Source organism: Oryza sativa, chromosome 6 (genome assembly GCF_034140825.1).
Source record: "Oryza sativa Japonica Group chromosome 6, ASM3414082v1".
Taxonomy (NCBI): Eukaryota; Viridiplantae; Streptophyta; class Magnoliopsida; order Poales; family Poaceae; genus Oryza; species Oryza sativa.
The window spans coordinates 12,635,154-12,652,486 of NC_089040.1; the positions used below are offsets into that span (position 1 = coordinate 12,635,154).

The 17,333-nt window shown below is 46.8% G+C and overlaps 3 protein-coding genes across 3 annotated transcripts; 1 reads left to right on the plus strand and 2 right to left on the minus strand.

Annotated features, from left to right (window-relative positions):
* The first annotated feature begins 1,739 nt into the window (after nt 1-1,739).
* Nucleotides 1,740-3,340, plus strand: LOC4340892 (chlorophyll a-b binding protein 1B-21, chloroplastic). The gene is made up of 4 exons (XM_015788844.3): nt 1,740-2,264; nt 2,365-2,467; nt 2,552-2,840; nt 2,951-3,340. Exons 1-4 carry the CDS (start codon nt 2,083-2,085, stop codon nt 3,100-3,102), a joined length of 726 nt encoding a protein of 241 aa, XP_015644330.1. The 5' UTR covers nt 1,740-2,082; the 3' UTR covers nt 3,103-3,340.
* Nucleotides 3,341-6,114: 2,774 nt separating this feature from the next.
* Nucleotides 6,115-11,989, minus strand: LOC4340893 (uncharacterized). Its single transcript, XM_015788759.3, has 8 exons — nt 11,544-11,989; nt 11,322-11,431; nt 10,055-10,111; nt 9,672-9,971; nt 7,958-8,205; nt 7,563-7,869; nt 7,204-7,477; nt 6,115-6,680 (listed from the first exon to the last, which is right to left on the minus strand). Exons 1-8 carry the CDS (start codon nt 11,871-11,873, stop codon nt 6,426-6,428), a joined length of 1,881 nt encoding a protein of 626 aa, XP_015644245.1. The 5' UTR covers nt 11,874-11,989; the 3' UTR covers nt 6,115-6,425.
* Nucleotides 11,990-13,922: 1,933 nt separating this feature from the next.
* LOC136357078 (serine/threonine-protein phosphatase 7 long form homolog) lies at nt 13,923-16,723 on the minus strand. Its single transcript, XM_066311820.1, has 7 exons — nt 16,363-16,723; nt 15,864-16,277; nt 15,485-15,783; nt 15,119-15,380; nt 14,771-15,026; nt 14,633-14,695; nt 13,923-14,546 (listed from the first exon to the last, which is right to left on the minus strand). The coding sequence occupies exons 2-4, from the start codon at nt 15,888-15,890 to the stop codon at nt 15,227-15,229; spliced, it is 480 nt and encodes a 159-aa protein (XP_066167917.1). The 5' UTR covers nt 15,891-16,277; nt 16,363-16,723; the 3' UTR covers nt 13,923-14,546; nt 14,633-14,695; nt 14,771-15,026; nt 15,119-15,226.
* Nucleotides 16,724-17,333: the final 610 nt, after the last annotated feature.

Here is a 17,333-nt window from a genome sequence, read left to right on the forward strand (position 1 = left end):
TTCATTAGTACCTATGGATGACAGAATGAACACTTTTTTGGGCCAAGAATGGGCCCAGCCCAACTTATTTTTTTTCCCCTGTGGTTACATGTACTAACTCCATCCTAAAATAGTTGTCACATATAGTGCCATTTATCCCATCAATATCTCCTATTCAAATTTCTTCCCATTTTATCCTAACCACCCACCCTCTCACATTCAAACATGAAGCATTAGGGCTTTAACAATATGCTTACGTGTCATTCTGCCTCAAGCTTACACGTAGGATATTCCTAGCCAACTGTGTTTCCTGTGACCAAACCAAGAACGCGTGACCAAACTGAGACACACTGTTCATAAAAAAAATATCAGCATCGTCAGGTCGACCCACACTCGTCGCCAGGGAAGGGAGAGGGTGGAAAGAGAGCTCGGCTCGTCTCGGCGGCCAGGGAGGGAGACCGTCATCCTCCGTCAACCAGGAAGGGAGGAAGGGAGCCAAGCAGGTCGTCGCCCCCTAGCTCCACACTGCGCCATCGCCGGGCTCGTCGCCGAGGAGTTTTCGCTGAGCTCGCGGCCCCTACGTCACCGGATCCAAAGCTCGAGGCCGATGCCAGCCACAACCGTGGACGAGGTAGACGAGTCGGCGTGGTCCACGTGCCGCGACAGTTTGGTGTGCCGGCGATTGGGTACGGATGCGGTGAAGCGGGAAGACCCCTACCCCGATGGTGGTGCCCTCGCCACCATATCAACCCCGCCGCCTCCCGTTCGCGTGCCGCTGAGCTCCCATCGCGCTGTCACCCACTGGTCAGAGGGGGAGGAGAGGTGGAGCCCTACCCAGCACCGGTGTCGCATGGGCCGCGCTGTCGCTGCTCTGCTCGACGCCGTCACCGAACGAGCCACCTCGCTTCCTCTGCCAGGGAAAATGTAGAGAGGAGGAGCACCGCCGACCTCGCCGCTCCACCCGACGGTCGTCGCTGACCTTGCCTCGCTTTATCCTCCGGCGCCTTGGCTTTCTCTGCCGACAGGGAAAGGAAGAGAGGAGAGAGATACATGAAAAGTGAAGGTGATATTAGTGGGACCCACTATAAGTGACTTTCACTGTAAAGCATGTAGCCAATATTGTTCTTGATCTATGCGGCATGTGAGGTCTAGCAAAATTTGGTAACGCACCTATATAGTATTTTTTTTGAAACCTTAATTTATACTAATCAACCTAAAATGACAAGTATTATGTGACGGAGTGAGTAGCAAACAATAAGATAAGCCAAATCGTCCTTTAATTTTTTTTTTTGTTAAAAATCTCATCTGAATGGCATCTATTGTATCAAACTCAAACCTTTCAGTAAAAGACAGTGCTCTTTTAGATACGGAGTAAGTCAGTAAAACCTTTTAATTGTGGCGAACATCGTACTAGTTGCCTAGTAGTTGGATAAAAAAAAATCATCCTTTGCATCAAAGGAAGTACCCACTGTGGTTACATGTACAGTAGCAAAAAATAAAACAAGTTAAAAATCTCATTTTAATAGCATGAATTGTGCCCAACCCAACCTTTTGAAAAAACAATGCTCTTTTTCACAATTCTGTAAATACTAGTTGGATAAAAAAAATCTTCCTTTCATGCACAATTCAAGAGGATAAGGGAAAAAAAAAATCTTCCTTTGGATCAAAACCATCATCTGGAATTGGACACTTGGTGTGGATTTATACAAGTTACATGTCAGATTTTCCCTAGTGAAGGAGTAAGAAGACATGGTCCCATGGATATGTGGACTGCATTGCATGGCTTGGCCCAGCTGAGAGCCCGAGACAATCAGAGCAGAAGGCAAATGCAGGGGAGTGCCACGTAGGACGGGCAAAAGATGCCACGATCCGACGTGGCCCAATGGGGGTGGGCGCGCGCGGATATCGCAGCCAATCGGCGGCGGGATTCGGATATCCCCCATCCCCGGCCTCGTCTCCGGCCGCTCGCGTCGTGCTCCCCCCTTAATATCCCGCCACGGATTCCGGCGTCCACTCACCGGCCACCTCTTCTTCCTACTTCGTCTTCTTGCTGGTGTGTTCGAGGAGGAGGAGGAGGAGGAGAAGCTAGCGGCGGCGGCGGCAATGGCGACGAGCGGGCTGAGGAGCTGCAGCGCGGTGGGCGTGCCGAGCCTGCTGGCGCCGTCGTCGAACAGGAGCCGCCTGCCGGTCTGCGCCTACGCCACCACCTCCGGGCGCGTCACCATGTCCGCCGAGTGGATGCCGGGCCAGCCACGCCCCGCCCACCTCGACGGCTCCTCTCCCGGGTAAGCACAAGCGTTCGACGACGACGACACGTCTTCGCCGGCGTGCGTCCGTGGCGAGCGAGAGACTGACAAAGCTAGGATTTGCCATGCGTGCGTGCAGTGACTTCGGGTTCGACCCGCTGGGCCTCGCCACCGTGCCGGAGAACTTCGAGCGGTTCAAGGAGTCGGAGGTGTACCACTGCCGGTGGGCCATGCTCGCTGTGGTATGGTTCTTGATTCTGATCTCCGCATGGCATGGCCTGCGCCGCCATGGACGAACTGAACTGAACTGAATCACGCTTGTGCAGCCTGGGGTGTTGGTGCCGGAGGCGCTGGGGCTGGGCAACTGGGTGCAGGCGCAGGAGTGGGCGGCGGAGCCCGGCGGCCAGGCCACGTACCTCGGCAACCCGGTGCCATGGGGCACGCTGCCGACGATCCTGGTCATCGAGTTCGTCGCCATCGCCTTCGCCGAGCACCAGCGCACCATGGAGAAGGACCCCGAGAAGAAGAAGTACCCCGGCGGCGCCTTCGACCCCCTCGGCTTCTCCAAGGACCCCGTCAAGTTCGAGGAGTACAAGCTCAAGGAGATCAAGAACGGTATGCAATGCACCCAACTTTTCTTTTTTTTTTTAATAACGATAACGGTTGTCAAATATTTAGAAACGGAGACGATAACATATGCGTATATATTATCGATCGGTTTGTAGGGCGATTGGCCATGCTGGCTTTTGTGGGTTTCTGCGTCCAACAGTCGGCGTACCCGGGCACCGGCCCACTGGAGAACCTGGCCAGCCACCTCTCGGACCCGTGGCACAACAACATCGGCGACATCATCATCCCGAGAACCATCTACCCTTGAGCTTGGCACGAACCGGTGCGTGCGTCCGGGCGTACGTGAAGGCTATGGGTGGTTTTTATGTGCGTGCGTACTGTGTGTGATTGGTTGATTATTGCGCGCGCGTGCGCACGCAGTGGTCGGCCGGCAGGCAGCTGCTGGTTGGCCTTGTAATGTAAAGCTTAAGTAGAGGGTGCTCTCTTGTGAATCCGTCCATCTTAATTTTTGTATCAAACACGAAATCAAACTGGTCTTAGTTAAACTCGATCTGGTATGGTACGTCGATTTGGTGATATTGATTGATGACAAGAGTACCAGCACGCACGTTCATGTACTCTCAAGCCGAAAACTCGATTACTTAAGGGCTGTTTGGTTCAGTACCAATTACCAAACTCTCTTAGCCTGCCAATTTTGGTTCATTGCCATAGCTTTGACGTGCCACAGTTTTTTAGCTTTGAATCCACACGTCGTAGACTCATACTTTTAATAACTCTTGTCTTAGTAGCGTTCACAAAAAGTACGGTAATGTGAGGTGTTCAACCAAACACCCCCCTCCACCACTGTAGATATTTTTCTTGCGCTACACTGCTGTTCGTTTAGTGGGAAAACTATTCTAAACTCTCGAGGGGATGTCCTCTAGTTGTTTGTATGTCACTCTAATGATTATAAAAGAATTTAAAAACATTTAAGAAGATGTATTAATATGTTATATATCACTCCACAAATATGCAATTTTAAATTCAACTTCTATATCTTGCAACGAAAAAATAAATTAAACTATAACTAGTTAACGTATAATCACAATCAAATTTGTTTTTTCTTTGCGAAATGTAGAAGTTGAATTTTAACTTGCATATTTGTGGAATAATATATCCATATTAATACATCTTCTCAAATGGTTTTAATTTTTTCCATAACTATTTGAGTGTCATGTAAACAACGAGGAAACCTTCCCTTTGAGAGTTTAAAATCCACTTTGTGTTCAGTGGCGGACACAACTAATATGTAAAGTGTGGCTAAACCGTGGAGCGTCTCGCCACAATGAACAAATTGTGGGCAAAAGCAATTTTAAGGAATCCGTACCTTACTTTTTAGGCGGTGCGTCCCTGATATTTGCCGTTCTTCACATGCCACTTAGACTAAGAACGTGTTAAGCTTTATACTTCACACTGCAAGTTACTTATAATGGATACTACCAATACCAATCTCTTTTACTTTTCATCTCTGCCTCTCCTCTCTTTCTTTCCCCACCAGCAAAGGAAGCCAAGGCCAGAGAAAGCGAGGTGTCGGGGTTGAGCGGCGGCGGCCGACGCGGTGGTCCATGCGGCGACAGTACCGGGCAGCCCGAGCGGCGCCAGCGCCGGCTCCAAATCGATGACGGCCTCGACCTCAAACTCCTCTGCCTCTCCGTCACTTCCCTCTCAGTCCCCTTCTCCTCTCCTCCGTCGGCCATTCCATTCTCTTCTCCACTGCGCCTCCCCCTCCTCCGGTCGCCACACCTCCCCTCCTCCTCTTCCTGCAGCTGCCGCGGCGCAGAGCGGTAGAGGCGAGGTGGCGTTCGAGGCGGCAGATCGAAGTGGCTCAACAAGCGGAGCAGGTGAGGTCGTGGTTGCGAGTGGCGATGAGCGAAGCGGCGGCGCACACCCATTTAGGGTCAAGCGGGGCTCCACCTCGTTGGGCCAGAAGCTGTCGAGCTACGGATCAAGCTCGCTGGCTCTGGATCGACCTCAGTGGCGTGGCCTCGACCTTGAGCTCCTCCTATCTTCCTCACTGCCAGCGGCCTCTCCTCCTCCCACAATGACAGGGGTGGCAGCGATAATTTCTCCCCTACCCCCTACGTCGCTACATCCTCATCACAAGCACCAGCCTGTTGCTGTCACCGCGACGCCAACATCTCTCTGGTCCTCTCTCTTCCTTCCCGGAGGGGCGCAAGACACAACATTGTGGGCCCAGAGCTGCAAATCTGATGAGGAAGTTCCCCGTTCTTGGTGAGGCAACGAAATATGCTAAGGTGGAGGGGAATCTCCGAGCTAACCGGTGAAGGCTGCAAATATGACAAGGAAGTTCCCCATTTTTTGTGGGCAATGAAATATACTGAGGTGAAAGAGAATCTACGAGCTGACCGGTGAAGATTGAATAATAACTCAGTGCACCGTAACCTTAGCATATTTTTAGCACATTTTATTAGATTTTATCTTATAGAGGCATTCTTACGGCGCTTTAAATTGTGCCTGGTTTGTAAAGGCATTTTCTCGAGACACTTTAAACACGATAAAGACACTTCTTAGAATAAAAAAAACTAAATGACTAAATATAAGTAACTCAAGGCAAATACACACAAGTGATACTTAGGGTTGAGTTGGTTAGTGCCTTATAGATGAGAATAATTTGTCCAATTAATCATGAGTTAAGGATTGGCGAAAACAAGGAAAAATATTTTATTTTTTTACATTGGTTTCATAGGATTGTGGTAGAATTTAATGTCTTCAGAAAATACATCTACCATCTTATAGATATTTTATAAAATACCTCTTACCGTAAGACACTTATTAGGTATTTTTTAAAATACCTTTATAGTATTGTGAAAGTATTGTAAAGGCATTTAAAAAGTCTCTCTATAATACTAGAAAAATGTTTTTTTTGTTTTTTTTTCCTTGTAGTGACTGAACCTTTCCTGTTTAGTCGTCCTCCGCCACCGAACGGCTGTGTAGAATTAAAGAAACTAGGAAAACGATCACGTAGTGGAACCAAAGAAACTCAATACCAAGAAAGCAGATTTTAAGAACATCCTAAACAAAATCCGGAGCAATTCGATTGTATCTCTACATAAACAAAATCAGTCTGAACAAAATGTTACTTTTGTTCCATGAACACAAAGAACAGTGGAATAAATAATCTTTATGTTATAACTAATTGCTTTCACATTGTGTGGTATTAGATCGTCCGTACGGCGACAATGCGCTTAATTGCATGTGTACCAACAACACAATAATTTGAAGTAAATAAACACCTCTCATGTTGCTGGACATAATTAGATGGACAGCTAAAACTAAATGCACATCATGTTCATCTGCGAAAATATAATCTGTTCACAACAACAAAGCACTATATCTAAGAAAATCGGATGAGTTTGGTGGCTCTATTTCCCAACTGCTATGAACGCTTAGCTACCGTCAACAATATGATAACTCGAAGATTAACAACACCAGTTTCTGATATGCATCGGCAGTAAAATAGCATGTGATGCTTTAGACACTATAGCAGTAGCTCAAAATTAAACCTCCTATACAGAAAAAAATAATATAAAAAAAACAAGTTTGCATATTTGACGTGATGGAATGTTGGTTTCATGATGAGCAGGACAGCATGCACACTCCTGGCCTGTATGCCCAGGCTGGTGGCAACCGGGCATATTTCTCCATTCCTGGCTGCTCATCATATGGATGTTCCATAACTTTCAATAACCGACGAACTTCATCATAATCACCTTGCTCAGCTGCGTCAATTGCAGTCTGGCAGAGATAGTTCCGAAGAACATACTTTGGATTAACAGAGTTCATGGCAGCTTTCCTTTCTTCGTCAGGAACGCCACTTGAAACCAACTTCACAAAGAAAAAAATATATCATTAGATCAAGGATGTCCAAATAGCCTCTTTACAACTTGTCGTTTCTCAAAGCTGTAGTTCGCTATAAATGTTTGAACTAATGAAGCAAAGAGGATCTACCAACATATTGGCTATTGGCAGAATAAGTCAATAATTCAGGGAATTGATTAGCATGCTGATGATACATTAACAATGAATGAGATATTATCCAAAACCAACAGTTGATGCAATTTTCAAAACAATATAATCCAATATGTAAATGATTGTAAATATTTGGAAGCATATAACGGGAGCAAACAACCACTCATTTCTGCCTTGTGACATTCTTTTGTACACATGACTATTCCAACTTCACAAAATGACAGGGGTTGACAAACACATACCCAAACACCAACAAGCAAGACAAAAATCATTGATAATATATTGATGTGCTATACCATTATGTTGGGTTTGAAAGTGCACTTATAAAATAGAATTAGAGAAACAAACTGAATAAACGATTACCAAAAGTAAAGCCTACCTCTTCAATGTAAGTTTGTACCCAACTAATCCATGCTTCCTTTCTTTCTGGTCCAATATCTAGGAGTGCAGCTTTAAGTGGAACAAGTAGCTCCTTCTCTGGAATGTTATGGTCTGCTTTGACATTTGAAAGAAGACGGAAAAAATTTGTATAATCGACCTTATCAACAGCCAGGTTGTTAAGCAGCTTGCCTATTAGCTGCTTATTATACTTGGGTAGACCAAGTTTCCTGGTCATTATGGATTGATACTCATCCATAAACTTTGTCCCGTACCTGCAGTACACAGAAATCAAAATGTATGATACATCTGGACATAATCATGGGTAATAATCAGTAAATATTGGACAAAACAATGCACCTCTCCATCACATAATTTGCCTCATCTTTGCTGATAAGTTCGGCAGCTGTCAATGGTGAGGTAAACTGAGCAATATTCCACAAGCCAACATCAGGTTGATTTGCAAAACAGTATCTCTTCCCAGGGAGGTCTGTTGTATTTGGAGTATAGCTAGGATCAAAAGCATCCAAAAAGCCAAAGGGTCCATAGTCAATAGTTAGTCCTAATACACTCATATTATCCGTGTTGAGCACACCATGGGTAAAACCAACACCTTGCCACCTTGCTATCAAGAAAGCAGTGCGCTCTGCAACCTCAACTGCCCAGGCTGTAACCAAGGATTAAAAGGGGAGAATACTTAGCCTTTTAAATATCAATGAGTAGACTGAAAGAAAATAGCACATAATGATATTTACCTGCATATTTGTTCGAAGTAAGATCTATCGCTGGAGAGTCCCCTATAGCTGCTTCAAAAGATAAACCTTCACTCTTTTTAATATTTTCGAGATGTGGGTAGTGATGACGTATTGTGTAGTCTGCCAAATGACGAACAATTTCAAGGTCCTCTTTGTCCCTTGTAGCATGTATCTGATATGAACCAAAACGCAAAAAGGATGGTGCTACACGGCATACAATGGCACCTGGTTCCTCCTTTGAATTGCCACTGATATATAAAGACAAACCATTAGATTTATCATCATAAACAAATGCTAATAGATACAACATAATTACTAAAACCTTCAAAAGGAAGGTTCTGGAAAAAAAAAAGGGGAAAGGTCCTGGCAACCAGTGTTCTTTATGAAAAAGCCGCTAAGGTAATGTTAATCAACAGTAGGTAAATGAAAGGGACAATGGAGTTTGTATGATAGTATTCAATACAAAGTTAATAAAAATAAAAAAAATTGGGGGGGGGGGGGCAAAATTATGCACTTTCTTAAAAGAAGGACGTGTTATATGGCCCAAGGAAACCTGAAGAATCTTAGAGCAGCTGCTACATGCTGCATTACAGTGGTCGCTGCTGCTTTGTTATGTAACTACACACACTTGTGGACAAAAGCAGTTAGCAGCTGCAGTAACTCGGTTGCGTAATATTGCAGCCAAGAATCATAGTTGACATAGTGGCAAGGGGTAATCATTTCAACATTTAGTGCTCACAAGTGCTATTATATATATCATGAAAACCAGACAATTTACTTATGTAGACTAATGATACTGGAATATGCCAAATATGATTTCCACATACAGTCATGCACTAAAGAAATGGAAAAAAAAAACTCAAACTCACATGTGCTAAAAACGAAAATGAGCCATCACCACATGATTCGTGCCATTCAGGGTAATTTCTACATCCCCAGCACAACCATCACCAAAGAAGCTAACAGACTTGTTCAGTAGCAGGCCCACTGCAGCTTATGCTGGTATATATATGTGGCTCAAGCAACATACACATGGGAACATATCCTATGCATACAAGCTTCCCGTGCACACCAACTAGCAAATGTCACAAAAAATTTCTAGAAAAAATTGAACACATACTTTAAATAGTATTACACCTATCTGTGACATTTCATGTTCAAATCATTATATTTTAATCGTAACGAAAAGACGAAATTATGACAGATTTTTAATCTTAAAACTGTCAAAATTTTCACTTTTTTTTGTTACAGCTAAAATATAGCGAATTTGAATATAAGACTTTGTAGATATGTGTAATACTATTAAGAGTACATGTCATATTTTTTCTAGAATTTTCCGTGATATTTGGCTGTTAATGTGCACGGGAAGCTTGTGCGGATAGGATATGTTCTCCATAAACATACAGTTAAAAGTTTAAAATAGTACCACGTTTTCAGAAACACGCTACCATTATTATTTTTGCCTATTGGCAGCTTCATATTTAGCTTTAAATAATAATATTATTGATCATCTATCATTCTTTCTATAGAGAGACTCATATCATCTATTGTTCTCTTTTTAATCTTTGTGACCATGTTAGATAGAAGGAAGAAATATCTCATAACAATGAGATATACAACTTCGGATATGGAACGATCTGTTTCTAAAGTAAATTTAGAAAGAAAAATAGATCGAGCATGATGTAGTTCAGAAAACAGAGATGTCATGACATACTCATAGAACATATCTCGAACAACAGATTTGCCAGTTTCAACTAGACAAAGAGCACGAGTTGTAGGGATGCCTAGGCCATGCATAGCTTCACTGCATAGGAATTCACGAATGCTGCTGCGGAGGACAGCAAGGCCATCTGCAAATCGGCTGTATGGAGTCTTTCCACAGCCCTTGAGCTGCAACTCCCATCTCTCACCTCGAGAGTTGATAACCTCTCCAAGAGTTATTGCTCGTCCGTCGCCCAACTGACCAGCCCATGAACCAAACTGGTGTCCACCATAGCACTGGGCATAAGGTGAACTGCAGGTAGTTGTTCATCAGAAGGTGTGTTGCTTTTCTTGTGCAATCATATGAAGAGAATGTTAAGCATTAGTATTACGCACCTCCCAACCAAAGGATTTGCTCCTGAGAACAGCTGAGGAAAATCAGGTCTTTCAAACCTGAAAGTAGACCAACAAGGATACAAAATGATTAAAAGGAATGGATGACAGTAACAGGGAAGAGAACAATGAACATGCTTCTACACAAAAATGGAGAAAATGAGAGTTGGTAGGAGGTAAAAATGCATTACTCAGCTTAATTCATTAACAGATCATATCAAGATCAAAAGCAACTTAAGAAATACAGTATTCTTGTAACAAATCAACCAGTACAAAAATCTGTATAAAAAGCAAAACCAACTTGTCATAAACAGTTTCAGTGGTCAGTAGCCAAAAGAAGAAGCTGATAACATGCCAGACAGCACACTTGGCCTATCATGTGGCAAATTAAAAAACAAGAAGTTTGAGTTGGGCAACACAGAAAAAGAATATTGCATGGGCAAATAATTTCTTGCCGAATCAGGCACCCAGGTCCAAGTCGTATTCCAACACCACTCCAGTCCGATTCTGAGTTGTATTATGTGTGCCCACTTTTTATGCCGCATCGGACACACCACTCCAATTAGGATTCTGACACGAGTGTCATGATGCCATGTCTGTGTACCATGTAATACTTCGCTCTGGTGTTCGAATTTTGAACATCTGATTAGTAATCCTTTTCTCTGTGCTAACTTTCTTCAAAAACTTAAAGACAAGGTGTATTTTTTATTGGAAAGTTTCGGTAACATTAACTCTAGGCAACACCACTTTCACCCACACTGCAGCACATCAGCAAAAACATAAATGAATAAAATTTTCACCTTACTTGTCAGTGTTGTGGGCATAAATTAAAATGTTAGCGATAAGAGTCCCTGGTGGGCAAAAGGTAATGACACTAAATCTTCGAACAGTGAATGCATAAGTTAGAGGTGCTGTATGGACCAGTTCGAGCTCATGTGCTACCAAGGGTGATATGATAGGTTTTGTAATATTTTTGCAGGTTATACACACTCAAATTTCCACTTCTCATTTACATCTCTATCCATAACGGACTATTTTCGATCGAGGTATATGCTCCAACGCATTGCCAATCACGGAAAGCTAATTATTTCGAATAAAACAGTATCTCTTACTGCATCTGAAAAAAGCGAGCTATGCTAATTCAAAGGCAGCCTGTCCAACCCTCATCTGATTTATCCACAGACATCAGGGATACCCCCCAAAACCAAAATAATCTAGGGACGGCAAGCATAAATGCATAACAGCTACTAGAATAATTCTGGGGGCTCACTCTTTGTGATCCAGATCGAGGATGTCAGCCACGGACTGGGACCACGCCACCAGCTTAGGGTTGTCCACGGGCGCTGAGGGTGACACCTTTGTGTAACAAGCGTGAAGCACCTGCGTCACCCAAGCAGCACAAAATCACCGGGTGAAGCAGAAGCAAGCAAAGCGAAGGGCACTAGACGAGACGAGCCACGAAGCGGGGAGTAAACCCCAGCGACGCACGCACCTCGCGGGGGATGGCGTCGGATCGGGGGTCGCCGGGGAGCTCGCGGACGAAGGAGTCGTCCCAGGAGAGCTCCTCCAGCACCCGCCGCGGTCGGCTGTTCGCGGCGGCGGTGGGCGAGGGCGACGGGGCCGGTGCCTCTGCGGCGGCGGAGGCCATGATGCCACGCGTCAGCAGCGGGCCGCGGCGGAGAGGGAGGCGGCGGCGGGTGGAGGCGGCGGGGAGGGGGAGGGGGAGGGGGAGGAGGGCGCGGGCGCGGCGGGTGAGGGAGGAGAGGAGGGCGGTGGGGAGAGGGGAGGAGGAGAAGAGGGAGGAGGAGAGGTGTGGGGGCATGGCGAGAGAGGAAGCTGCTGCGGCCGTCTTGTTTTTTTTGTTTTTTTTTTTTTTTTTGCTGCTCGCCTCTCGGTCTCGGGTTGGTTGGATGGGTCGGTCGGTCTCGGTGGTCGCCTGGGCTTATGGCTCACGCGACGAGATTTTTGAGGGGGTTTGGTTTGGTTTCGTTTTTGTTTCTTGTTTGGGTTGGGTCGCGGAGGCAGCGGGCGCCACACGTGGTCGCGGCACGGCGAGCGGTGGTGCTACGTGCTCGTCTCGCGTTCGGTCGCCGTGAAGGTGGTCTTGGTGGACCGAGTTGGCCGCCCGGAACGCGGCTCGTCTTCGTCGTAGCAGGCCAGGCCGGCGGGCCCTTCACTGGGAGGTCGAGACAACATGTGAATTTTTTTCGATTTTAGATTTTTTTTTAATATTTACAGAAATAATCTATCGACCAAAAAAATTGCAGAAATAGCCCCTGCCGCCCAAATGATGGGCGGCAAGCTGACGTGGCAGACGGTGGGTCGACCGCGCCGTCTGCCGCCGTCGGCCAAAATTGCGATTAGGCCCTTGTCGCCCATTCAGAGCTTGCGGTCGTACTTTTTTCATCTGGGTCCCTTGCCGTCCCATATTGGGGCAGCAAGGGACCCAGATGAAAAAAGTACGGCCAAAAGATTTTTCTATGTTATGTTAATAATAAATAAAGAAGTATTTATTGGTAAAACTTGTTAATATTGTTATAAAAATGTATTGAAGTTGGTTGTTGTGCAATTTCATATGTTAAGTGAGGTATTATTTTGTACCATATTCGACGTATTAGTACTCGGATAATTTATATAGGCCTATCGCAGTCTAGGTCGTAGAAACATTATATGGACTTAAACAAGGAGAATTATGTAACATGAAGAAATAGTAGTACAATTTGAACATGATACAACTATTTGCATTGCGGTTACATAGATGATATTAGATTCGAACTAGGAGGGAGGTAGTGCAATAGTTGAACACAACGACGATGTAATAATGGGACAAGGAAGCATGACAGTAGAAATTTCAATATGCCAAGTTGTCCGATAATAGCTAACCCCTACGTGAGGATCCCTCTCCTCTCTCAAACCGCGCTTTAGTAACCCTGTATTGCTCTGGTAGTTCAAGCTGCACAATACGGCTAGGTGGAGTTAGAACCCTTCTGGTGTCTATCCATTCTCTGTATTGACATCTCCTTGGTGGTTCCTGGGAGGAAAGAATAGATGTAAAGCAAGCAAAGTTCGTAAATGTTGTGAGAAAATAAGGAATCATGTAATCAAAATATTCTTATCATGAAATCGTCGTCAAGAATATTTGGACAAACAAAGAACCTTCGACCCAATGTTGTAGGATTTATGGAACGAAGAACCTGACAACGATCACCACACCTGCATCTTGGACGGGCTTCCCATGGAGGGAGTGCCGTAGTTAGCACCCGTCAGTCGCTCTGTTGTTCACGACATTGTCGTTCATAAGCCGCTTTTCTCTGTAAGTATTGCTCAGTACTTTCGGATGCGAAATACCAGCGACCTTCTTGTAAACAAGTGGTTAGGTCGAGAACGGGATTTTCTGTATCGACCCACTCGATGTATGCGCAAGCCGTAGTGCGGGTCTGCCGAATAGAGTAGTGTTACGAAGAATAAAGCGATTGCCCATACGGAATGAATAAGCATATGCAGATAATAAAATACCTCACGGTCATAGTTAGGGCACCTAAAAAAGCGCCTTCCTCGAATATCAGGATTCCTCGAAGCCATTAGTTGGCATCGATCATCGCATAGGCAGAGAGGACGCTAACACCAAGGTGGTAGTAGGTATACACAAGGATCGCTACGCCAGTTTGGATCCTCAACACCCCGGCGTCTAGCCATTGACGAAAGCCAGTCGGATTTGTAATGAAGCAAGTGGGGAAGAGAGTACTGAATGTGACTGAGTTCTGAAAGATTGTGAGGCCTCACTCGTTAAGGCGATTTATATAGGCGCAAAAAATCGAGTGATACCCCTGACATGTGAACGTGTGGGGTATGGTGGGTACGCCTGATTGGCGCCGAAAGATACATGCATGATCGGCGCCGAAAGTTACATTGGTCGTATGCGCCAAATGGCGGGCAAATACTCGTATCACACGCGAATAAAGGAGGCTGCATCGGTGCGGCAGAAAGTAGTCGTGCATGCGCCGAAAGGTATCGTGCATGCGCCAAAAGGTATCGTGCACATATAACAACAACGTAGTCATTACACAAGCATACAGTATTGGAAAGTGAAGCAAGTAAACAAAAAGAAGACTGCTCTACTGGCCCTGCCTCACGCCGCGACCACGCTTGGTCCTCCGGGCCTGTGCTCGCACGTGGTCCTGGGAGTAGGTGAAACGATCCGGTGGCACAGCACGGGTAGCACGAGTGTCCCGCGGAGGAGTGGCCTGCGCCTGGTCCTGCGTCTGCACCGGCGGTGCGCCTCCCAGCTGTGAGGGGCCGATGACGTCCTCTGTCGAGCCTGAAGCGAAGTCGAAGTCAGTGATGTCGAAGAGCACGGTGGAAGACAGGAAGGGGTCCGACGAGGTCCCAGCATGGTCCAGTGGTGGACCCTGACTCGACGTGCCGGCTGCCTGTGACGCTGACCCTGCAGCCTAGGAGAAGTGGGCGGCCTGCGTCATAGCAAACTGGGCGAAACCTACACATCGACAACGGGACCCTTGTAAGCTAAGACATAAAATGTATGTAAATTGATTGTGGAAGTAATGTTGTTTTTTTAAGTACCTGTGGGGGGCACAACAGAAGGCCTAGCCGAGGAAGGCGGGGTGCTGAACGGTGCACGAAACCCTGAAGCAATCGGCAAGTGAAACGGCTCACTTATATGTGCGAGGCATGTACAGAAGTAGTAATAAAAATACTTACCTCCGTGTGGAGGGGGAGTCGGCCTAGGAACGTGCGCAGCTGGACGGGGACCAGTCGGTACGGGTGGCCGCTGTACAGCTGCGTCTGCCCGAGCAACGTCGTCTGCACGACAGGTGAGCACTCGGAGAATCGAGCGCATCGACTCCACCATCCGCGTGTACGTCGTCAGGTGCTCCTCTACGGGTACCGGAATCCCCGCGTCTAAACGTTGGATCGTCGTTGAACCGTCAACGACGACCCGGTTGATGTCGTCGACCTGCATGGTTAATTTGTTCATAAATATTCGTAAAATTTGATGAAGAAAAAGACATGAAAACATAAAGGAATGGTGCGATGCAGGGTACTCACAACACGAGCGAAGTCCTGGTCGCGGTGCCTGGCGTAGAGGTCTCTAGTGCTCGCAACGTGGGGCTGCTGCTCCAAGGGAGCGAAGGTGACCCTAGTACGGGTGCGTGGCTAGTACCAGCGTAGGTAGGCCTGGTACGACTCCTCAGTGTGTGGCTCTCCCTCGTGGTCCACGACCTCCTCGGTTGCGAGCAACCAGTCCTCAACAAAAGTCGCCAACTTGGCGGGCCAGTCGCCAGCTGACTGCTGACCCTTGCGCGAGTACCTGCGAATTAATGTGTAATATTAGTGTGAAACGACAGATGTTACAAATTATTGTGAACAGGCAGATTTTAATGCAACAACGAAAAGCGTAGTGCAAGATCTTACCGGTGAACAGTAGCTGGGACGGTGGTCGGAAACGGTACTGGAAAGGGCTGACGGAAGCCGAACTGCCGCATCACGCGGAAAGGGGCGTGAGGCTCAACGCAGATGTCGAAGACCATCGGAACCGTAGTCATCCAGTACGCCTGGTCCCTGGTGCAGAGTGTGGACAGACCCAACGGCGCACGAGCCTGGGTAGCCGCGGCACTGTAGGGCTCCCACACGACGTCAGTCATCAGAAGGCGGTCGAACTCCATAACAAACTCAGGATACGACCGCCTAACCTGGACGTGAGCCCATCGGCGCTGCAATACGAGACGATCGATGTGATGTACAATGAACTTAGCAATTAACTTAACAATACGATAAGATCGATGCAACGTACCTGACGACGGCACCACAGAGTACCCATCGTAGGTTAGTCGACCTCTGGTCGCTCCTCGTACAGTGACTCCTCGTACACGTGCTGGTCCACCTCAGGGCGGCCAATCGCAATCCTCTCAGCTGCCCAGATAGAAAGAAAGAGAGGGCACCCACCAAAGGTCGCGCTGGGATCCGTCTTCGTGCAAGACTCACAAAGTGCACGGTACAGAGCCGCCAACAACGCGGAACCCCAGCTCCACTGAGGCACCTCGCCTACCGCGGCGTCGGCGATGCTCCTGGCGTAGTGCACGAGTCCCTTGTCGACCGCGTGCCCGTGACCGCCACAGAACATCACCCAGCCAAAAAGCCAGAGCAAGTACGCCTCCAAACATCGGCTGTACGAGTACTCGTCGGCCTCCGCCTGTAGCTGCTCAACCTGCAAGCCGTCGATAAAATGTTAGGCACCTTAACTGCGGACTAAATATGTAATACGATTGTCATTTCGGTACAAAAACACTCACGGTGAACTGAAGCAGCCACCTCTTCGTAGGTCCGGTGTTGCGGTGGTGTGCCAACGGCTCGAGCGGGAGGTGCGGTGCGCGCTGTACTAGTGCGAAACGTGCCGTCAGATCGTCCTGCCAGTCCACAGCCGTGGTCACTGGCCCAACAGCGTCTCCCGCGAGCGGTAGCCCCAACAAGTACGATACGTCCTGTAGGGTAGGGGCTACCTCACCGCACGGCAAGTGAAAAGTGTGCGTCTCTGGCCTCCATCTATCGACCAAAGCTGCTACGAGGGACCTGTCCACAGTCCATCGTCTGGCCGGGTCCGCGTCGCCGGCCGCAGCCTCCACCAGCCGACACATCGGTAAGAGGCCGGCCTCACGTAGCCTGCAATAACAAATTAATATGTCATTATAAAAAATGTTACAATGCAACTAACTTATAGTAAAACACTGTTCGTACCTCTCGACAAAGGAGTCGTGAACCGTGAGTAGCTCACCGCACGTCCGTGCCCGGAACGTCCCAAGCTGAGCCCCCTGCACCGCAGTAAGGTGAGACCGGTGTCGGTGATCTATCGCCGGGTCCAACAACTGAGGTGTATCCTGACGTGCCATCTCTGAAAAATATAGTGTTTCGTGTTAGAACAATTCAAAAAATAGTACTGTAAAACAAAAGATAACTTGCAAAAATTATGAAATAGTAATAAAATCATGAGATTAATTATGTACAACAAGAGTACAGGCTATTTAAATATAGCAAACGTTACTAATGGTACATAACGATGACGTGCAATTTAACATATATGTAGAGTTCAATAATATAACATAACATTACATGTCGAAGTCCGACATACATCAGCATACCTAAAGACGTTAGGCGCCTTAGTCCGACGTTACATCACGAGACCTAAAGACATGACATGCCGAAGTATGACATTACACGACGAAACATAAACACATCGATAAGTTCGAAACGAATTACAAGCAAATCC

Coding starts and splice junctions, on each gene's coding strand:
- LOC4340893 (XM_015788759.3), bottom strand. CDS start 11,873: ATGCCCCCACACCTCTCCTCCTCCCTCTTCTCCTCCTCCCCTCTCCCC. Junction 11,432..11,543: donor CCGACGCCATCCCCCGCGAG/GTGCGTGCGTCG, acceptor TGGGTGACGCAG/GTGCTTCACGCTTGTTACAC. Junction 7,478..7,562: donor GCAAATTATGTGATGGAGAG/GTGCATTGTTTT, acceptor TGTGTACTGCAG/GTACGGGACAAAGTTTATGG.
- LOC4340892 (XM_015788844.3), top strand. CDS start 2,083: ATGGCGACGAGCGGGCTGAGGAGCTGCAGCGCGGTGGGCGTGCCGAGC. Junction 2,468..2,551: donor GGTGGGCCATGCTCGCTGTG/GTATGGTTCTTG, acceptor ACGCTTGTGCAG/CCTGGGGTGTTGGTGCCGGA. Junction 2,841..2,950: donor GCTCAAGGAGATCAAGAACG/GTATGCAATGCA, acceptor ATCGGTTTGTAG/GGCGATTGGCCATGCTGGCT.
- LOC136357078 (XM_066311820.1), bottom strand. CDS start 15,890: ATGGGTACTCTGTGGTGCCGTCGTCAG. Junction 15,784..15,863: donor CTCTGTGGTGCCGTCGTCAG/GTACGTTGCATC, acceptor CTCGTATTGCAG/CGCCGATGGGCTCACGTCCA. Junction 15,381..15,484: donor GTCCCAGCTACTGTTCACCG/GTAAGATCTTGC, acceptor ATTAATTCGCAG/GTACTCGCGCAAGGGTCAGC.